Raw genomic sequence first — 21,609 nt, 5'->3', positions numbered from 1 at the left:
GCGTGGGTGGTATATGCGTATTATGTTTTCAATGGTTCACGACCTCACAAAATGTTTCAACTAACAATCAATTATGTTATGATTGAATTGAATGAAACGCTTCTGCAGTACTGAAAACAGAAAAAAAAAATTATGGGGCACCAGGTGGCTCACTCGGTCAAGCGTCCGACTCTTGGTTGTGGCTCAGGTTATGATCTCACGGTTCGTGAGTTCGAGCCCCGTGTCAGGCTCTGTGCTGACAGTGTACAGCCTGCTTGGGATCCCCTCTCTCTCTCCCTCTCTCTCTGCCCCTCCCCTGCCTGCACTCCTCTCTCTCTCTCAAAATACATAAAGAAAAAAAAGAAAAAAGAAAAAAAAGTTAAAAGTCCATGGGGATCACTGGTGCTCAATAGATATTTCTACATTGACATCTTTTCTGAAAGGGAAAAACTGATGATGATTCAATGGAGCTTGCTCCCAACCCTCAACATGGCGGCAGGGAAGAGAGGAATCCCTTCATCATGGCTGCCCCAGCCGGCATGAAGTTTCCAGCTGGGCCAAGAGAGGAGAGCCTTCCGTAGGAATGTGCATCTAGGCTATTAGCTTTCTGAGCTCGACACATACTGACCGCTGCTCGCAGGTACCAGGGATATTCATCTTATGCCTCTGAGGAACCAGGAAGGTGAAGTCAGCAACGCTTACCATGCGATCTCGAAAGTCCCTCCGTGCATTCTGCAATGGTGAAGTAAAGGAAGTAGCCTCATGAAGACCAAAGAATAACTGCGGTGATAGAAGAAGTGTTTGGTTCTCAAAATTTTTGCTGCGGTCACGATTTCCTGGCCCTGATAAAGAAGCTCTGTGGAGAGCCGTGCATTCAAAACCTGCTAACAAATGGAAGGACTGGAGCGTACCACGCCTGGGACCCGAAATGTCCTGCCTTTGTTGTTTTTACTGAACATGGCGAGGGGAGGAAGCCATGAAGTATGGGACGCGAGAAGAGGAAGAGAGCCACAGTCTTCCAGGAATCTCCAAGCTGAGGCTGCGGCAGAGGAAAGGGGTCATGGAAGATGCCTCAGCATCACAGAACTCACCGCCCAATCGCTTCTCGGCCTTTTGGCTAAGATCAAGTGTAGAAGTCACCGCCCAAGGGGAGGGAAGGCCGTGAGCGGGTCAAGGCACCTGCAGACACAGGCTTCGTGCTGCCCATTCCCAAAGACGAAAGCCCTCATTTGAATTAAACAGAAGGAGACACATAGGGCCTCAGAGAGTCTACACTTCAGACATCAGGAGGCCGGTGGCCTCTGGTCCCTACTGGCACAGCGAACACCCCACCCCAGCCTCTCCAGTGGCCACGCAGCCGCGACGCAGGTGTGTGGGAGGAACGTTGCGAGAGGGCTATTTTGAGAGACTGGACGGTTTTGATGGCTAATAGGGTTCACTGAAGCTTAAAAGACAAGATCCATCTAGAAATGTTCACAGAAGGATGATTTCACCTGAGTTATTTAAAGCAATGTATCTTTTTAGACGTATCCGCTTATGAGGCCTCTCCCAGGCTTATGTAAGAGGGCAGCCTGAGATCCAGGGACCTCACGCTCACTCTGTACCCACGAGTGTGATCTGCCAGGGAACAGGGCGCAGATGAAAGATTCACGTGGTCATCACAGACACAGGTATATTTTAATCTTTGTTCCCTAAACCCCTTCTTGCTAATGACCTCGTGTCATACTCCAGCGAGAAAACAGAAAGAAACCACACATAGTCTTTCTCCTCATCCAGTCCCCACATCTAGCCCCGTGTTGACCACTGTGCCCACTCCGCCTTCTCTCCTGTCCCAACGGATTGACCGTACTTGGTCCCGTCGACGGCCAGCCCTTCCCCTTCCACATTTTCCAACATGGACCTCACGGCACCCACCGGCCTCCAGGGCCACCGCTCACCGCTCCTCTCTCCCAGCATGCCCCAAATCAACAGCGACCATATAGACCCGTCTATACCACAGCCCCCTCCAGACGCCATCCCTGTGACCCCTGGCATCCCCAAATCCTGAAGGAGGCGCCCACTTCAACATCCCACTTGCTCTGGGCCCCTACGGGCCGGTCTCCCCCTCACCACGCGAAGGGCACTGCCCTGGTCCACACTGGCAGAGACCCCGTGTGGAAGAACCTACGGCTTCTCTGTAACACCATCTTCCCGTCTCGGACTCTTCTCCTGATAGCAGCAACTTTTCTCTGCAACTGCTTTGCTGGCTTAGCTTCAGCTGTGAAGCTCCTAAAGGGAGGGAGACCCGGGGTTTCGCCTGGTCTGCTTCTCTTCTCCAGCTACAGTCACTCGCCAGGTGGCCGCAGAGGCATCATCTGAATGCTAGGGACGCCCCACACTGTACCTTCACACATTCCCTTTCTCCTGAACCTCAGGCTGAAATCTCCACTTGCTCCCTAGATCCGCCCTCCCACTGCCCACGGCCGCCCAGGCACCTCGTAATTCACGGGGCCACGCATTTTCCATGGGGCCAATGTCTACCCCGAGAGGGTGGAAATGGGCTCTCGGGGAAGACAAAGATATTATACCGGCCCGCAGCCTTCCAAAGCACACCCTCCCCTGCAAAAGCTTATTTGTTAGCACTTAATGTCTCTTAATTAAATGTAAATCTAACCTAATCCTTCTCCTTAGGAGGGTGATAATGAAAATCAGGCAGGGAGCTAGGGCAGGACAGAGCCCGTGAGGGCCCCACCCCTCTAAACTGGACTCTCCTCAAAAACCCCACCAATCCCTTGTGGCTCCAGCCAAAAACCCAGATTCTTCATTTTCCTTCCCTCCCTGCATATTCTAGAGCAGTCCACCTGATCCCCCTCCCCCCGAAACACACCACAAATCCTCCACTGGCTCCTCTCCCCCAAGACCACCTGAGCCCCAGCCACAGCCTGTCCGGCCCACGTTATGCCATGAGCTCCTAACTCGTGCTCCAACTCGGTTTCTGCCTACGCTGCAGACCAGTGTCATGAAAACACGGGTCAGCGATGCCACTTCTCGGTTTTAAACTGTCCATCAACTTTCCATTTCAAAATAAATCCCTGCTGTAACGGTAAACCGGCCTTCTTCCTGCTCCTTCTACCGGAGAGCTTTGTGGCACCTGCTCTCTCTGTCTGGAACATTCTCCCATCTACCTATCATTTAGAATGCTGCCTAACTGCCGCCCCCCGGGAGCCCTTCCCCGAGGAGCGGTTCTCAGGCAGGCGCCCCAGTCTGTCACAGCTGCCCTTCAAATCCTCTGGGGGATCCTCATCACCACTGGATATTCCCCAATTTGCTCCTTTGGTTTTTTTTTTTTTTTTTCTTTAATTTGAAATAAACATAAATCTTAGGTGCAGATGTACAGAAAAGTTGTAGAGAGTTCTGGTAGCCACTCCACACTCAGGCTCTTTGGTTGCCGTGGTACATTTGTCTCCGTCAAGCAACTAGCACTGCCTCATTGCTATTCACTAAACCCCGCGACTTACTCGGATCTCACCAGTTTCCTCCTAATGTCCTTCTCCTGTTCCAGGATCTCATCTAGAAACCACATCATTTGTAGTCTTCATGTCCCCTCAGGCCCCTGTGGCTGTGACAGCTTCTTGGACTTTTCCCCACCTTTGATGATCTTGACAAGTTTTGAGAAGCCAGTCAGGCACTTTGCAGAAGGTCCCTCAATCTGGGTCCGTCTGAAGTTTTTCTCGTGGTTAGACTCTGGTTTATTAATTTGCTTGTCAGTTTGTTTCTTGTCTGTCCTTTCCCAAATACCCTGAACTCTGATAATTCAGACACCTGGGGCCCCTGGGGGCTGGGTCCACTCTGCCATGTACTTTCTGTGTCCCCAGAGCCACGACCACACCTTTCCCACGCGTGAACAACAACATATGCACATCTCACAAAGCACGCCACGGTGAGACAGCACAGTGAAATTCTCTCCCGTTATGTAGCAGCACGGATTTACACCTGCACCTGAGCCTGAGGACGTCACACTGGGCTAAAGATGTTCCGATGGAGTTAAGACAAGAGCTCCGTCTTTTGCTCATTTGCAACATCTCTCCGTCTTCTATTTCCGTGAGGACCAGGGTACTTGCGGAAAAGTCTTCATTCTCACAGACATCAAACTCTTCACTATTTCCCTTAAGCTACGGTGTGTCAGCTGCAGGCCAGTTATTTGCTTTACAGCATCTTCTGAGATGCTCATTGCAAATAAACCCCTATTACCTCCACTCAGGAACGAGGAAGCAGAGACTCCAGATTTAATGGAATCGGCTGACACGATGTGGCTACTCTGTGAACCTAGAACCTGAGCCTTGGGCTGATGCCTCCAGCGCCCTTGTGGCCACCCACTGCCTCTTGGTTTCCCTCCTCGAGCAGCTGCCACGTGGCTGAGGAGTTACAACATTTACTTGAACGTGATGTGCACCAAATGTCTCAGGTGTTCAAGACCCAGAGGAGGAACACTGCACGAGAGTCCAATGAAGGGATGAAAGCACTGACGTCTTGAACAGAGAGATCTCAGCACGGACGTCTGGAACAGAGAGATCTCAGCGCGGACGTCTGGAACAGAGAGATCTCAGCGCGGACGTCTGGAACAGAGAGATCTCAGCGCGGACGTCTGGAACAGAGAGATCTCAGAGTGGACGTCTGGAACAGAGAGATCTCAGCACGGACGTCTGGACCAGAGAGATCTCAGTGCTGACGTCTGGAAGAGAGATCTCAGCGCGGACGTCTGACAAAGAGAGATCTCAGCACTGACGTCTGACAAAGAGAGATCTCAGCATCTGGATGAGCGTGAGTGATGAGAGGGACATGACAGGGAGGACGTGGAGGAAGACTGGCCAAGCTGGACAGAGGGAGCGCAGGTGCGGATACAGCCAACGATGGCCACTATCCGTGGAATGAACACTAAGGTCACCCCAAGCAGTTTACGGAAAGTGTAATTTCTGCACACAGGTTGCCAATTAAAAAGTCTGGGGGTGCCTGGGGGGTGCTCAGTCGGTGGAGCTTCTGACTCTGATTTTCGCTCAGGTCATGATCTCACAGTTTTGTGAGTTCGAGCCCTACTGCCAGTGCAGAGCCTGCTCGGGATTCTCTCTCTTCCTCTCCAACTCGCACTGTCCCTGTCTCTCTCAAAATAAATAAATAAACTTTAAAAACAATAAAAAACAAAGAGTCTGGGAACTGGCAAACTCGGAAGCTTCACGCTATTTTCATGCTTTATTTGTTCCCTTTCGAGAATTTCCAGAAGGCTGGGCATGCCTTTAGATCCCCCTTTATCCCCACATCCATCCAATAACAAGTTTACGTGCAGCTCTGGGGGTAAGAAAAAGACCTGGCCTTGGATAGCTCAACCCTGAAGCAGAAATTGGTTTTCAAGATGAAACCTAGAAATCCAAAGGGAATTACTTTAAAGAAACAAAGCCCCAAGAAAAGTGAAATTCAGCAATGAGGCAGAGCAGGATGTGTGTGTCTACAAGAGACGGCCCAATGTACGTAACAACCTCCTGATAGGACTTAAAGATGTTCTCTGCTAACCTGCAGGGCTCAGTGCACCAAACCACCATAAGCCTCCCACGGCATCCAGACACAATCACAAGTTTAAATAACCAAGTTGATAAATAATTCTCTTTCTATGAGCAGCAGAATTAAAAAAAAAAAAAAAAAAAAAAAAAAAAAAAAACGAGAAAAGGAAGCTACACGACAACGTGGCACCTCATGTTTTTGGTTTTTTTTTTTTTTTTTTTTTTTTTTTGCCTTCCCTTCGTCACACTGATGCCACATGACCGTGGGTAAAAAGCTCTCTCCTGGACTCCCAGACCTCCCACCTCCCAGCCTCAGGCACACCTTCACTCTGGGAGTCTGTGATCCTGACTCGTCCCTCACAGAACAAATCAGAAATCCCACCGAATAAAAATAATTCCCCTTAAGTCTAAGCTCAAGACTTTTGACTAGTCCCAAGGCAACTGCTGCAAAATCTGCCTTGAACTTCATCACTGGGGGTCCGGCCACGTCATCCTGCAGAGCTGGTCTTGCATGGAGCCGACCGGAGGCCATTCTGAAGCTACCAGATCCTTCTTCCTCTTTTCCATGCCCAGAACTCTGAAGCGTTCACAGCTCTGGAGGCCTCACTGGGCCCAACCCCTGACACAGACACTGCCACCTGCAGAAAGGACATGTTGTGCAGGGACCTCGGCTCACAGATGTGGAAGACCATAGCTCCTCCACTAAAGGAGCAATTCCACGCCCCCCCCCCCCCCGGGACCCGATCACTCGCTCTCCAGGAAAGGTTTTAGGGTCTGACTCCCTCCCCCCCGACCAAAGCTCTGTAAACTAAGCAGGAGCAGCAGGGTGCCCGGGTGGCTTAGCTGGTTAAGTGTCTGACTTCGGCTCAGGTCATCATCTCACAGTTCATGGGTTCAAGCCCCGTGTCGGGCTCTGTGCTGACAGCTCAGAGGTGGAGCCTGTTTTGGATTCTGTGTCTCCTTCACTCTGTGCCCCTCCCCTGCTCGTACTCTGTGTCTCTCTCTCTCAAAAATAATAAACATTAATCTCTTTTTAAATTACATAGGAACAGCTACGAGGGGCATTTTCTTGTCAAAGCTGCACGGGCTGAGCAGGGAGACAGGTGCTACCCAGTGAGGACCCCACGGCTCACAGCACAGAAAGCAAGCTCTCCTTTGGGGGCCTCAGTTGGCAGGGGTCTGGCTTCCTTGGAGTAGCCGTTGTCTGGGGTGGTAGAGAACTCAGGTTCAAGGCCTCCAACAGGCAAAAAGAGGCTGAAGCAGTCAGAGAACATGGGCTTCATTCACCCTGGGAAGACCACAATGTGAAAAGCACCACAGGGGCTACAGAGAATGATCTCCTGGAACCTCAGACAGGGCACAGTGCTGGGCCCCATCCCCCGGTCACGCTCAGACTCGGGGCCAAATTGGAGGCTGATACCCTCTCAGGCCAGCAGCCCTGGACGTGCACAGGACTTAAAATATAAAGTCATTCCAGTCCACCCAGGCACGGTGGGCTCGGGATGCACTGAATCACAAAACTTCACCGCAGGACTGATGTCCACCCACTAACAGGGGTCACCGGCACCACAAAGCTCTATGCGGATAGCCCGGCGAGCTGCCCCTCCTGCAAGGGCAGCTCCACGGACAGCAGAGAGAAAGAGGCCAGAGCCTCGTGAGCCACCTGCTCTCCAAGCCCCCAAAGCTCGACCCCTAATGCAACAACAGTCCAGTAATAATAGTCATGGGCATGGGGAGGTCATTCCCTCCAGCATCAGTGGATGCCAAGCATCACTTGGCATACATTAACATGAATCTTTCCAGAATGTTAGTATCCCATAGGTGGCCCATGGCGGGGGGGAGGGGACCACTCTCCCACAGCCACCCGACTCCCAAGGGTGTGCTGAAAACAAAGTATGACCCGCCGTAAAGCGGGCGTGCTTCTCCGTCTACAAAGTGAGCCCTTCCTGTGACGCAACCTTAGCAATCTTAGAAAGCTCATCAGGCGATCGCTTTTCCGTCCTGACTCTGGACAGGTGACCATGATGAATAATACACAAAGAAGGGCTACACCACTTCTTCAGGTCCACCATTGAGGACATTTTCTATTAAGTAAGACAAAACAAAAACCACTCCTGCCCCGCCTCCAAGGATGGCATTAAGAAGTTCCCTCAGGGTGCCTGGGTGGCTCAGTCCGTTAAGTGTCTGACTTCGGCTCAGGCCATGATCTCATAGTTCGTGGGTTCGAGCCCTGCATCAGGTTCTGTGCTGACAGCTCGGAGCCTGGAGCCTGCCTCAGATTCTGTGTCTCCCTCTCTCACCCCTCCCCATTTGGGCACATGCACTCTCTCTCTCTCTCAAAAACAAATAAACATTTTTTAAAAAATTAGAAAAAAAAAAGAAATTCCCTTAGAAACTATAGTCAGGGGAAAGTGGGCCTCCTGTGGAGAAAGACTGCGCCTATCTGATCAGACCCCGAGAATGCTGGAACTCACAGTGTCCCTCATTTGTCTGGGCTTGGCAAGGCTTGGGAGAATGGGGTGCTTTACAACGTGCCGGGTTCCCAGGGGTTCCCTCTGGCCCCTTCTACCCACGAAGATCCCCATCTCACTACACGATCACTTTGAGGTTACTTTTTAGGTGCTGTCTTGTTACGTATGGTTTCCTGTAACTTGAAAACCACCCCAAATCCATCCGACAGGTAGAACAGAAATAACAAGTGGGACATTTCCCTTCTCTCCCATTTTCCTCGCCATTAGAAACTCACTTCGAGATGCACTGTATGTGAGGGACCTTAAGGTCCAAGAGAGAATACCTGTTTGAGAAATACCGCTCAGAAGAGCCAGGCCCCCATAAATGACACGCAGACCATGTTTACCCTCAGGGTATCTCATAAAAGAGGAGCACTCCATTCTCTTTAAACCAAGCTTAATTCTTAGGTTTAGTACCAAAAATAAACAAATCGATCCAATATTCAGCTAGACTCCTCCATTCAATGCCCAGATCACCCGCAGGTGAGTGGCGAATTAAAAATACCTTCCGCACAATAAACTGCAGCATCAGACGGGGATGAGATGGCCTTTTACTTTAGTCAAGCAATAACATTCCGTTTGAAGAATCAAATCAGATTTCTGACCCCTTCATCCCCCGGAGGGCGGGGAAAGCAGCCAGGAGGCCAGCTGCCACATGGAAGGGACAGGGAGGCGGGGGGGGGGGGGGGGGGGAGCGGTCCCAGGGAGAGAGCCCTGACTGCCACCTGTCAAATGCGACCACTGCAGTCAGGACCAAGATGAGGAAAATGCCCCGAAGAAACCCTAACTGGGAAGTATTTATGGCTTAGCTTCCATCAAAGGAGTACGGCCTGATGAAACACTCCCCCACCTTTCCACAACATATATCCCATCCCGCTGTAGCACAGCAGAGGAGCTCAATCTGACCATTTAGGACTTTCTAGCTCTTGCCGGAAACCTCAGGGTTTTGCCCCCGTGAACACAGTGCATCAGGAGAGAAGATAGGCTGTCAAGAATCACAGAAAAGGAGAGATAGAGAGGCGTCCTCTAACCTACTCTCCCAGGCCTCTGAATCCCAAGCAGCCCCATGTTAGTGAGGCGAGGGCAACGCATCAGACAGACTGGGGGAGAGAGCTTTCCTGCTATGAAAAATAGATCGCGTGCTAAGAAAACTGTCAAGGGCTAAAGAGCTGCCCAAACGGCCGGACAGCTCAAGCACTCTCCCCTGCTGGGGATGGTTAATATTTATATTCACAAATATTCACACTTAGCACTGTCTGTCCCTCGTTCAGGCCCCGTGTATCCATGACATGGGAGTTGAGGGGCACCGGGTCTTAAGCACGGAGAACAGCTCGGGCCATCTCTGATACAGCAACGTGGGAAGAGGCTTTCCGTCGAGGGCTTTTGTTTTGAGCCATTAGAATCCAGTGAACTGAAAAGACCAAGCTGTCAGTGTTCATTTTCTCCCTAAATCAACCAAACTGTAGACTAACACAAAATATTTCACTTTACAATATAATTTGTATCTTCAATTTCCTTGCAGCTCTGGGAATTTGACAGGTACAGTATTAAGTAAAAACCCTCCTGTGAAGTCTTATTGGAAAGGTCAACATGAAACAGCAGACAGCAATCTCCCTGCTGTTTAGGGACGCCCGCACATAGGTACGAACGTGGATCACCCTCGCCCATAAGTTTAGAACAACTCTCAGTTAAGGAAATTCACGAGCTAACAGATCCCTAAGATAATAAGAAGTACCATTTTTCATTTTCATGAAAAACACAACTGAAATTATTTCTTGGTGGGATTATTTCTTTCTGGAATGATTTCTTTGTGGACACAAATATAAAATGGGTAACTGCATTGTATTCCTGGAAAAGCACTGCTACAAAAATGTGCCATGTACTTTTATCGGTTGACTTTGTAGGAAAAAACATTTCCCATCGACATTCTTTCAGTTAGGCAGCTACTCTTTGTTGAGCACCTGCTATGTGCCAGGCAGGGTCACTGGGCGTTGACCAGCCATCATAGTGACAAGGAGGGATTTCTCCCAAGCAGCATCAAAGATTCAAGCGCCAATGTGTAGAATTCCATGAGAAAAGAACAAGGGACACATAAAAGCATCTTGTATGAGCAAAAGTGTATAGAAGATGCCACAATCCTATTGACATTTTGATTCTATGCAGAAATTATACTAAATATTATTATCATATCTTGGGGCACCTGGGTGGCTCAGTTGGTTGAGTGTCCGACTCTTGATTTCAGCTCAGGTCATGATCCCAGGGTTGTGGGATCGAGCCCAGTGTTGGGCTCAGTGCTAAGAGTGGAGCCTGCTTAAGATTCTCTCTCTCTCTCTCTCTCTCTCTCTCTCTCTCTCTCTCCTTCTCACCCCGCTCACATGCTCTCTCTCTCAAATTAAAGAAAATTAATAAAAAGATGAAAAATATTATCATTTTTTTATAAATCTGAAAATATATTACATATGTGATTTTTAAAAAAATTTAAGTGGTGGAATAATAACAAAATTATTATTCAATTTTATTTCTGATCCCATGTCTAGAAAATAGCAGGAGTTTGGTAATTAATGGTGTGATTCCATGTTCAGTCTTCAAGATAATTTTATTTCAGGAACTGTATTTCATGGAGCTTCTATATAGACAGAATCTACAATACCAGGCAGCAGGCTCCCTTAGTATCTGGACAGTCACCATGCTGGTTACAACCAATTCACCAGCAGGAAGTCCACTCAGTTTCTTTCTGCAAGAGTCATTGAAGATTTTTTCCAAAGGAAAAAATATTTAAAATGAAAATGTTTAATGTCAACCAAGAAAACCACTACTAAGAGAGAGACAGAAAGGGATGCCTGGGTGGTTCAGTCAAGCGTCCGACTTCAGCTCAGGTCATAATCTCGTGGTTTGTGGGTTCTAGCCCTGCGTCGGGCTCTGTGCTGACAGCTCGGAGCCTGGAGCCTGCTTCGGATTCTGTGTCTCCCTCTCTCTCTGCCCCTCCCCCTCCCTCCCTCCCTCCCTCTCTCTCTCTCTCTCTCTCTCAAATATAAGTAAACATTTAAAAAAAAAACTAAAAAAAAAAGGGAGAGAGAGAGAGAAAGAAAAAACATAGCAGTAACTGAAAAGGAAAACATATCTGCAACACACATAAGGTTCTTATCCTGCAAGCAGAGAAGACAAGTGAGGTAAGGACTAAACATTCAAAAATAACTGGTTAATATCCAAAATACATATAAAAAACTCACATAACACAATTGCAAAAACAAAACCGGTTAAAAAATGGGCATTTTTCCAGAGAGACATTTTCCCAAAGAAGACAGACAGATGGTCAACAAGCCTATGAAAAGATGCTCAACATCACTCATCATCAGGGACGTGCAAATCAAACTACAGTAAAATATCACCTCGCACCTGTTAAAATGGAAATTATCAACACTATAAGAGATAAATATTGGTAAGTTTGTGGAGAAAAGGAAACCCTTGTGTATGACTACTGGGAATGTAAACTGGTGTAGTCACTGTGGAAAACAGTATGGAGATTCTTCCAAAAAAAAAAAAAATTGAACTAGCACATAATGGACCAAGTCTTCTTCCAGGGAGATTTCCAAAGGAAACTCAAACACTATCTTGAAAAGATATCTGCACTCCCACGTTCACTGCACCATTATTTACAAAGACCAAAACACAGAAACAACCTATGTGTCCATAGATGGATAAATGGATGAAGAACATGGGATACAGATAGAGATAATGGAGAATCATTCAGCCACAAGAGGATGAAATCTCACCATTTGTGACAACATGGGTGGACCTTGAGGGCATTATGCTAAGTGAAATATGTTAGACAAAGAAAAGACAAACACTGGTGTACTCTCACTTATATGTGGAATCCTATTTATTTATAATTTATAAAATTTTACTTATGTATAATGTTTTATAAAAGACACATACACAAACTCCCCCGGAAGAGACACTTGCTAATATTCTCTACACATGTCCTACAGGCCAGCCATTAGGAGGGGCGGGATGGATCTAAATTCATGTCAGTAGGACTGGACTCTCTACACCCTTCTTGCTCCCATGGCCATGTGAGCCTGGACCACGCCCACAGAGATTTGCCATAAAGCTGGAGCACCTGCCAGGGCATCTTGGAGAAAAATGCCTCCAATTCACAGGCACCACCTGAATACATGAAAGGTCAGCCCTGGCATCCTCTGAGGATGGCCCCTAGGGTTCATTCTCAGGGATGCTGTCTTTGCTGGGGTCATGCAACAGGAAAAGGTGGCGAAGAAATGTGCAAATAAAGAGAAGAGGGTCACTGCAATCAATCACATATATTACTATTAATTACTTGACATCACAGAGATTCAGTTTTTTCCATCTATAAAATGGGGTTTTTAACATTTTGAGTTGAGTGATTCTTTAAAGGGGGCTATCCTGTACATGGAAGGACGTTTAGCAGTATCCCAGGAGTCTAGATGTCAGCAGCCTTCATTTCCCGAGCCGCGACAACAAAAATGTGCCTGGACACTGCCATGTCCCCTGGGCGGGGCCAAATCCCCCGTGGCTGAGAACCACGGAAAAGGTGCCAAAGACCATGTTGGCATCTCACCAGGCATTCAATCCACATCGGCTGCCGCCTCCCTCCCATTCTAGACTTGAAATAAAAGTGTAACAGCACAGGGTCTTACGCTGCACATGGTTTTTTCGAAGTCCCGGTAGCACTGGAGGTGAACGTTTAGGACAAAGGGATCTGGAGGGTGACCTTAATAAAACGTATTTCCTCTATTTTGTCATGCGCATTGCAAGAAATTTCATGTATCAAATAGAGAGTGTGCTTGGCATCATTTCTCGTGAAGTACCTCCTCCAGGATTAAGTGCCAGCAGACGGCCTCATCAACGCCAACCACGAGCTCACAGCAAGGTGTGCAGTGTCTCTGAGAATTCTTCAGCAGACTTTGCCCTTTCAAAACTTTCCTCTGAAACGAGCTTCCCTCAATAAGAGTCCCGGCTAAGGGCTCTTCCTCACTGCCATGCCTTTGAAGAGTAGCTTGAGTTCTCATCTCTGAATTAAATACAGAGGCAATGTGAATAAAACCCAACTGTATAAAAGATCTGCGTTACGTGTGATAAAATGGTTATAACAGAACGAGGTAAAATCTGGAATTATTTGTTTTCAGGCCAAGCTTAATTATTAATCACAGAGCAAAAGCACGCATACCGTTGGATAACTATATGGAAAGTACCAAAATAATTTATGAAAATGCCATAAAGGATACATGGAACTACAAACTGTCGGCAAAGTACCACATGGGTGGGGGTCTAAGTCCTGCTCAGAGATCCAAGGTGCCCTTACTAGACCTGAATCCACATCCGTCTTGAAATCCCAGGGCTTCACGGTGGCCAGCCGAGCCCCAGAGAAACATCTCCCGTGTTTCCCCAGGAGACCAGCCAGAACCGTGCTCAGGGATAGCCCCGGCTGGCCCAACCAAGGAGGCAGGCCTGTGCCCTCACCGTCTACAAACTGGGGTCTGAGCAGCAAGACATCTCAGGTGAGGCCAATTTCCTTGGAGAAGCACACAAGTTCAAAGACCGATATTATTAAGTGTGAGAGCTGGGTGAAACGTGGGCATGCTGAGTTCTGGGGAAATTTTCATTGCAGAATGTTCTCATTATACTGACATTGAATTCCTCTTTCTTCCACCGAAAAACAATACTTACTTATTTATTTTTTTTCCTGTGGTCTTCAGCAAGTTGTGTGGTGACATTGTTTCTGTCAACGGCCTGAAACTGTATACAGTTTCAAAGGGAAAAAGGATTCTGAGGTGTGCTCAAAATCTTCAAGACGTTGGATATGCAAAGCCTCGGTAGGAAACCGGTAAATTTAAAAAATAAATTAAATTAAAAGTAACAACATCAACTAAAACCTCAGGCTTCAAAGGAAGTAAAAAGATGTTGAGGAGAAATAATCCAAGAGTCTCTGGAGCCCCAAATGCTTCATATCCATAATTTCAACTTGCACAAAGATTTCAGCTGCGTGTTCTTTCACGGGAGAGGTGTTTCCTGAGCAGGAGATTGAGCAGGAAAACACAGTCCTCCCAGACTGGGCCGTTTTCAGCTATCGCTGTTGTCAGGGCCCCTGAGGCAGATCCCCAGTGAGTGGGGACCCCCCACCTCGCTTTCTCTCACCCTAAGGCAAGTGGCACATTTCCTCTGCTCTGAGCCCAGGGCACAGTGTGGACAAGGACAAAAATTCTTCCACAGCAATGAAACCAAATGGCGCTGTACCTGCAAACAGCCTACCGTGCAAATTTGCTTTCTGAGCATTATCATGATTTATCCTTAAGAAGCCTGGCATCTCAAAGGTAGAATACCTTTCTAAGGCTTAAGGCCCTTTCTTGTCCTGACTATACGCCAGATTAATTTTGGCAGAAACATCCATGAGCTTGCCATCTCGGACTCTGATACATCTGATGGATACTACTTATGAGTGGGGAAATGTGCTGCGTTTAAAAGGAGAGAAATGGCTACGTTTTAAAAATGTGCATGGGAAATTTACCCCACGAAGGAGCCACACGCAAGTATGCATGTGTGAATATGTGATGTGCACAATCAGGGTGGTGGAAACATACTACGTTGTATTCATGCATTGAGGCTAACAAATCCCGGTCAAAAGACGCCTGAATCATGGAGGAGAGAAGGCGTAGAAGAGGCCACACAGAAATGCACTAACACCGTAGGCCAAAGAAAGGTGGTCAAAAACAGATGGTACAAACATCGGCCTGGACTGTTCCGGGACAGTCTCCACACGGCCATGATCGAAACTAGGGCTTTGACGCATGAAGGAAGTAGCAATAATGATCTCACAAATTCTGAGATGAGATACAATTTCAGGGTTGCGGGGCGCCTGGGTGGCTCAGTCGGTTAAGCGACCGACCTCGGCTCGGGTCACGTCTCACGGTTTGTGAGTTCGAGCCCCGCGTCGGGCTCTGTGCTGACAGCTCAGAGCCTGGAGCCTGCTTCTGATTCTATGTCTCCCTCTCTCTGCACCTCCCCTGCTCGTGTTCTGTCTCTCTCTGACTCTCAAAAAAATCAATAAATGTTAATAAAAAAAATTTTTTTTTAAATTTCAGGGTTGCTAAGGACAAATATTAGATTAAATGGATTCCAGATACAGTAAAACCAGACCATCACTTCTGACTGATGGTCTTTAATGTTTAAACGGTCGACAACTAGACAATGCTCTATTTGGCAAGTTAGCAAAACCCACTCATTTGACAAGCTAGTCTTTCAGACAGGTCCAATTATGACCAGGCTCTGTTACAGCCAGTAGATTCCAACTGGCAATATCCTAAGCATTTCAAAATTGAAATGACCATCTCTTCCCTTTTCTGTGAGCAGAATTTTGACTTCCCAACCGATTCCTTAACTGTGATGTTCTCTTGTTTGATATGTCATTTAAAGATCTGTAACATATATCATCAGTCTCTGCTGACAAATTGGCAAGGAACTTTTTTATCATCCAGCGAGAATTTTGCAAACCATTGTTTTTGCTTTGTCTTCCAGGTAGCTTCAAGTTGCTCGGCTTCTAGAGAGCTTCAAGTTTTCTCTGTGGTTTTACATGTTCTATTTTATATCCGGGGCCTACGAATCGCTACTTGCAAAACAGACCAAGTCCTGTCTGAAAGTGGGTAGGATATAAACCACAAGTCATAAATATAATCTCCTTTTGGCCCCAGCTTAGAGCAAGAAGCACAAGACACAGAAACTGTGCTAATCTACAGGAATGTTTCAAAACGATGGATAATCGCTGTTGCAAGGTAGGAGTATTCTGAGGAAGTAAACATGTTGGTTTTATTCCTTTTTCATCTTGAGAGAGGGACACAAACAACAAGGCCTAGTGAGAATCCGAACCAGGGTAGTTGAATTTGTTTTTAGCTCTGTTGCCAAGACTGAATGGTTGACAAACGTAGAAAGGGTTTTGTACCATGTTCTGCACTCAATATGAGTTAGAAAGTCTAATTCTAAAAATCTACTGCTCTTTTTCTCACCCAGTATAGTGTAGAAGTGTCTTTCTCAAGTGACATTATGGTGGTTAATAACAGATGCTTTCTTCAAGGTGAAAAAGAGATTCAGTGAAACCAGCGAGTAGACTCAATGCCTACTGGATCACTCCTACGCCTTAAAATTCGAGTCAGGGATTTTTAGTGTACAAACACCCTCTATGACAAATCCAAGTCCTAAGACTAGAAGAAAGACACGGAAGCTCAACCAAGTGGTCACGTTTCTGCTAGCAACCAAGGAGAACTCTTCAAGAGTCGCAACGTGAGTCCTCAACATTAGACTACGCTGCCCGCCCTGCGAAGCTTAACTCTGAAAAAGCTGCCTAATGTGAGTTCAAGGATGGATACCAGCACTTCGAGACTCAGGTGAAGGTCTCTGCTTCCAATACAGCCTCAGATCTTACACGGAGACTTAGCCTTTGCCTCCCTCCGGGAGGATTTTAAAGCACTTCTGGATAACAGGCAAGCACATTTCTACTATCTGAACTGTGCTTATCTTAAATGTCATCTTGCCATCTGGCACTGTCTGATCCTACAGTGGAGCTCTAACGTCAGGCCACCACCAGTCAGTTGGTATCCACAACACGGCGACCGAGCAACTCCTGTCCTTGGGACATTCATTGTATCTTCTAACTTTGATTCTTGGTTTTGGAGTTGTTGCACCAGAACTGACGGGCACCATCTTTAATTACATTTAAGAAGCCCCAGGTGTTGAGATGGTGCCTTTGCAGATGCAAAGCTGAACAAGCACACAAATATTTAGGAGACCGCAGGGGTTGAGTTTGTCCATTTCTAAGCTGGGGATGGTAAAACCGCGTGTCCAGCTGTACCATTAATATTTTAATACGGACTCCTGAAAGCTTCTGGGCATCACTGCTCATCCTGTGGAGGCAAAGAAGCCTCTGATACATGCCAAGCAGAGGAAGAGCAGGGAAGTCTCGCAACACAGAAGGTATCGAGCTATTAAGTTACAGATATTTTAAAAAGGCAGATAACGGCATAGAAACAATGCTATGTGGCATCTACGTAACTTCTGTAGGAAATGATCTTACTGCACTATTAATGACCTTTTATTCTTCTAGAAGTTTACAACAGGACTCCAGTAGTAAATGATAGCCTCCTTAACAGCATACACTTTTCATGGCGACAAAAGCTGAGTAAGAATGTTTTGACTTCCAGGCTTAACATTCACTTAGATACGTAGGAAATCTTGCAGGAAAGTCCCACTTGAAGGACACCAGGGTTAAAAACAACAACACTCTCTTTGAAAGACAGGAAACATACTCAGGGTAGCGGGGTGGTTTAGAGGGTGTACTCGGGATTTAAATACTGGCCCCATCAATTCCCAGCTGTGCATCTTTTGGCAAGTTACCCAAGCTTTATGCTTTGATTTCCACATCTGTAAAACGGTCATAAAAACCCAGGCGTCTCAGAGCGCTGCTGTGGGTTTTACGGCCATGAGTACCGCATGTCCCCACAGCAGCGCCTGGCACGTAGAAAGCAGCCAAATACTCATCTTGAGTCTTAGGGGGCAAACACGGAACACATCACAAAGAAGGACTGCATTCAATAAGAAAATGAAATAAACGCTTCATTCTGAAGCTGGCATTTAAACCCACAGTTAAAGAAAACTGCAGGGTCACTAAAGCAGATGTCTTGAGATAAAAGTTTTAAGTTTTAGTGAGTTGGTGGCACAGAAGTAATACCTTTCCTTCCAAAACCCAATTGATTCAGCTTCTAAAAACTGACACTGTTTACTCAACAGAGGGGGCAGCATTTGGGGCAGTGGGAAGATTCCAGGATGAAGATTACGATCATTGCTGCCCAAACTTTGACCGAAACGCCTCCGTTGTGGCTTATGCCTCTCCGTACTTGTTGGCTTCGGAATGTGCTCCTGGGGAAGGCGGCAGTGTGAGAGGGACCTGGATGGATCTGAGCCTCTCACAGCCAGAATCTCCACAAATCAAGGAGATTTTACTTGGTAACAACACTCCTCCGTGAACGTGTCCATATACACACGTGCGTGCCCATACACACGCACCACGTGTATACTTACACACACACAAACACTGCTCATCCTTGGAAAGCGCTGCCAGAGGAAACGCTGTCGGCTGGATGGCCTGGTGTCACAGTGCTAGGATTTTAGATTAGACCATCGTGTACGACATTTGATGGGCAACATGAGTCAGACCATAGGGATTTTATACTCAGTGTGTCCCCTGTCGAGATGTCCTTTGGGGCTACAGCCTACGTGCGCCCTGAAGAAGATAAAAGGATGGGCTCCCTGCTCTAGACTTTAATTCTTTTTTTTAAATTTATTATTTATTTTGAGAGAGAGAAAGAGAGAGAGGGAAAGGGTTGGAGAGAGAGAATCCCAAGTAGGCTCCGTGCCATCCGCTCAAGAGCCTGATGCGGGGCTCGAACTCATGAAGCGTGAGATCATGACCTGAGCCGAGATCCAGAGTTGGACACTTAATCTACTGAGCCACCCAGGCACCCCCAGACTTTAATTCTCTTATCACCTACACAAGACTTTATGCCCCAAAGTGTCCGTCATATCCCTTGCTATGAGGACACAGCACCCTATGGCTTCTCCATCACAGATATTCCTTGCCCCCCAAACAAGACTCTCCTCCAATGGCGAGATGCAAAGGCTTGGGTCTGAGATGCCACCACACACCTGCATCTCTGTCATGAGGCTGGGCCCTGTGGAGGTGCCCTAGTGAGTAAGGACACAGGGACAAGGCTAGACTGATGTACAGGGAGCATGTGATTCCAGAGGCCACAGGTCAAGCCACCTTCTCACTGTAGAAATAATAGAACATGTCGGGAGAAGCTGGACAGAATATCCAGAGAAGGAAACCCTAAACAAGTGCCCCTCACTCGGAACCAAAGACCACGTGGCTTTCACCCGCATGTGGCTCTGGGGTAATGCTCCCAGACTTCAGGGCTGGCAGCAGGAGGCAGATGGCGGAGTGGTGGGAAGAGGGAACAATGCAATCTTCATGCTAAAACTGAAAACAGACTCTCACTGATCATAGAGTAGCATAAATCAATACAGTGTGGCCACACCTTCCTTGACAGTGTACCCCGTGGGACCCCTGGGATCAGAGGCACCGAATCAAACAATTTTGGGGCATGAATCACATCTGACCTTTGAGGGGGCAGTGCCCCCTCCCCTGCCCCAGGTGTAGAATGCCTAGGCTGGGTGCCAGGCCACGGCCACTCTGTAGGAGAGACACAGGTCAAGTTCACGTGTGGGGTCACAAGGTGGAGAGCAGAGTCTGCACCCACCACCTCCCGCACTCTGCGCAGGGGCCTGCCTGTGGTTCTGTTCAGCAAGAGACCCAGGTCTACGGTTTTTTCAATGACATGGCAAGCCACTGTTTGTTGCATCAGGGAAAAGGCAAATCAAAACCACGATGAGACACACAACACATCTATCACAAGGGCTAAAACGAAAAATAGCGAGGACAGCAAATGCTGGCAAGGATGCAGAAACACTGGATCGTTCTTACATCGCTTGTGAGAACGTAAAATGGTACAGCTATCGCCTGGCAGCTTCTATAAAATTAAACATGTAGTTACCATACAACCCAGCGTACCTACCCCAGGGCATTTATGCCCGAGAAATGAACTTATGTTCACACACAAATCTGTACATGAATGTGCATAGCAGCTTTATCCATAGTAGCCCCAAACTGGCAAGCACCCAGACGTCCTTCGTCAGATGAATGGTTAAACCATCTGTGGTCCATCCATACCCTGCAAGGCCACCAGACAAAGAAAAGGAAGAAACTATCGATATGCCCAACAGCCTATGTGAATCTCCAGGGAATTAAGCGGAGTGAAAAAAGTCCATCCTAGAAATGTTACATTCGGTAGAATTCCATTTATGTATCACATTGGAAATGCCAAAATTTTAGAAGTGGAGAAAATAGGAGTGGCTGCCCGGGTTTAGGGAGGGGGGAGGGGGAGGGGCGAGAAGGATGTGTTATCGATGGGCAACAAGAGGGACCCTTGTGCTGGTGGATTCAAGAACAGGTGCCGAGGACACACACAAGTACAATGGGAATATCGGTGTAACACTGGTGAATCACATCCATGCCGACTCCCTGCGAGCAGAATCGTGCGATAGTCTTGGAAAACGTTATCATCGAGGGAACCTGGCTTTGTAAAGTATACACAAGATCTCTCTGTATTTCTTTTTACAACCGCACTGCCTATGAATCTATAACTATCTCCATAAAAAATGCAATAAGAAATAAGGGGAGGAAAAAAAAAGGAGGTCGGGGGAATTTCTTCCAGAAATCACATGTGATTGAGAACCCAATGATCATTGCTGGTGCTTACAGGAAGTAGAGAACACAAGAGCTGGAACGTTAACCAACAGCCTTCACAACGAAATGATAAACCGAGCACAGGATTAATATTTAATAAGTATGAAGAAAATGCTCACTCTTTAAAGCTGAAATGAGAAAATGCAAAGACCTTTCAAAAACCTCGACAGGGTGAGAAACACTTGGGCTAATAAACACATGTGATTAAAATATGACGGCAAATGGATGGCAAGAGATAGACAAAGGTCGCCTCTGACGAAGGCTAAGGAGGGGTTAGGGCTCAACTCCCTCTTTCCCCAGGGGGAAAAAGCCCCGCATCGGCACAAGGAAATCACCCCATCTCCAGGTCCGTTTCTCCAAATAATTGTCTGCACCGCAGAATGGGGAGGAGGTGTCCTTTGTAGGAGAGCCCCCATGGTATCCAGGCAACACCACTGTGCCCACCAGATGTGAATTAGGCACCTTGTAAAAGGTGAGAGCTTTTCTCCCGGTACTTACTTATTCTGCATCATGTTCATTATCACCCAGTCGAAAGGGTAGACGTTCTTCCCAATGAGGTTCTTAAACATGATGAATGTTTCCATCAGGAAATCCTGAAATAAAAAACAGAACACTGAAACAGCCCACCAAGAGAAAGGAGAAAACCAATCCCCCCTTGGATAATTACAGTATAAATGACTTCATTTTTTTTTTTTTTTTGGCTGAACGAAAACAATCTAAAAAGTAATGAAGATGTATTTCACAGGAGCTGTGCCTTATTTCTACTTTTCTGTTTGCCTGAGCACCTCCTGTCTGCGTTCACGTTTTCAGGGATGTATTCAGAAACAGCACCTGGGCACATCTAATGGTCATAAGGAGTAGATTTTCAGGTTACCCATATGCATTCTTTCTGCTTGTAGGGAAACAGATATTTTGCAAGCATCACATGCGGGTTGTAGCTATTTGTTCTGTTTACTCTAAATCCATTTTTCATTACGAACAGGGCCCATCAGGTGGAATACGGGGTATTAACATCCATTCCTTTTTTTTTAGTGTAACTTAACAAGGAAAAGGCTCGGGCAGGAACTCCCGACCACCTGCACCTGTTCAGCTCGCCATGACCCTCTGAGCATCTACGCGGTCGCATGGTCACTTTCATCTGGCAGCTACAACCCCACACGCTACTCAGCGATTCTTGTGCTGTCTTGGGCACGATTCTTTG

General features: G+C 47.2%; 1 protein-coding gene across 3 annotated transcripts in view; it reads right to left on the bottom strand.

Annotated features, from left to right (window-relative positions):
• DOCK1 (dedicator of cytokinesis 1) overlaps positions 1-21,609 on the bottom strand; it is a 524,727-nt gene that overhangs the window by 167,839 nt on the left and 335,279 nt on the right. For all 3 annotated transcript variants that reach the window (XM_027063392.2, XM_027063390.2, XM_027063391.2), the window contains one exon: positions 20,907-21,001. In XM_027063392.2, the coding sequence (XP_026919193.1) occupies positions 20,907-21,001 (95 nt within the window). The remainder of the gene's footprint in view (positions 1-20,906; positions 21,002-21,609) is intronic.

The sequence above is a fragment of the Acinonyx jubatus genome, chromosome D2 (genome assembly GCF_027475565.1).
Source record: "Acinonyx jubatus isolate Ajub_Pintada_27869175 chromosome D2, VMU_Ajub_asm_v1.0, whole genome shotgun sequence".
NCBI classification, from domain to species: domain Eukaryota; kingdom Metazoa; phylum Chordata; class Mammalia; order Carnivora; family Felidae; genus Acinonyx; species Acinonyx jubatus.
Note: the sequence above shows the minus strand (reverse complement) of the source record. Positions and strands in the feature narration are given on the sequence as shown.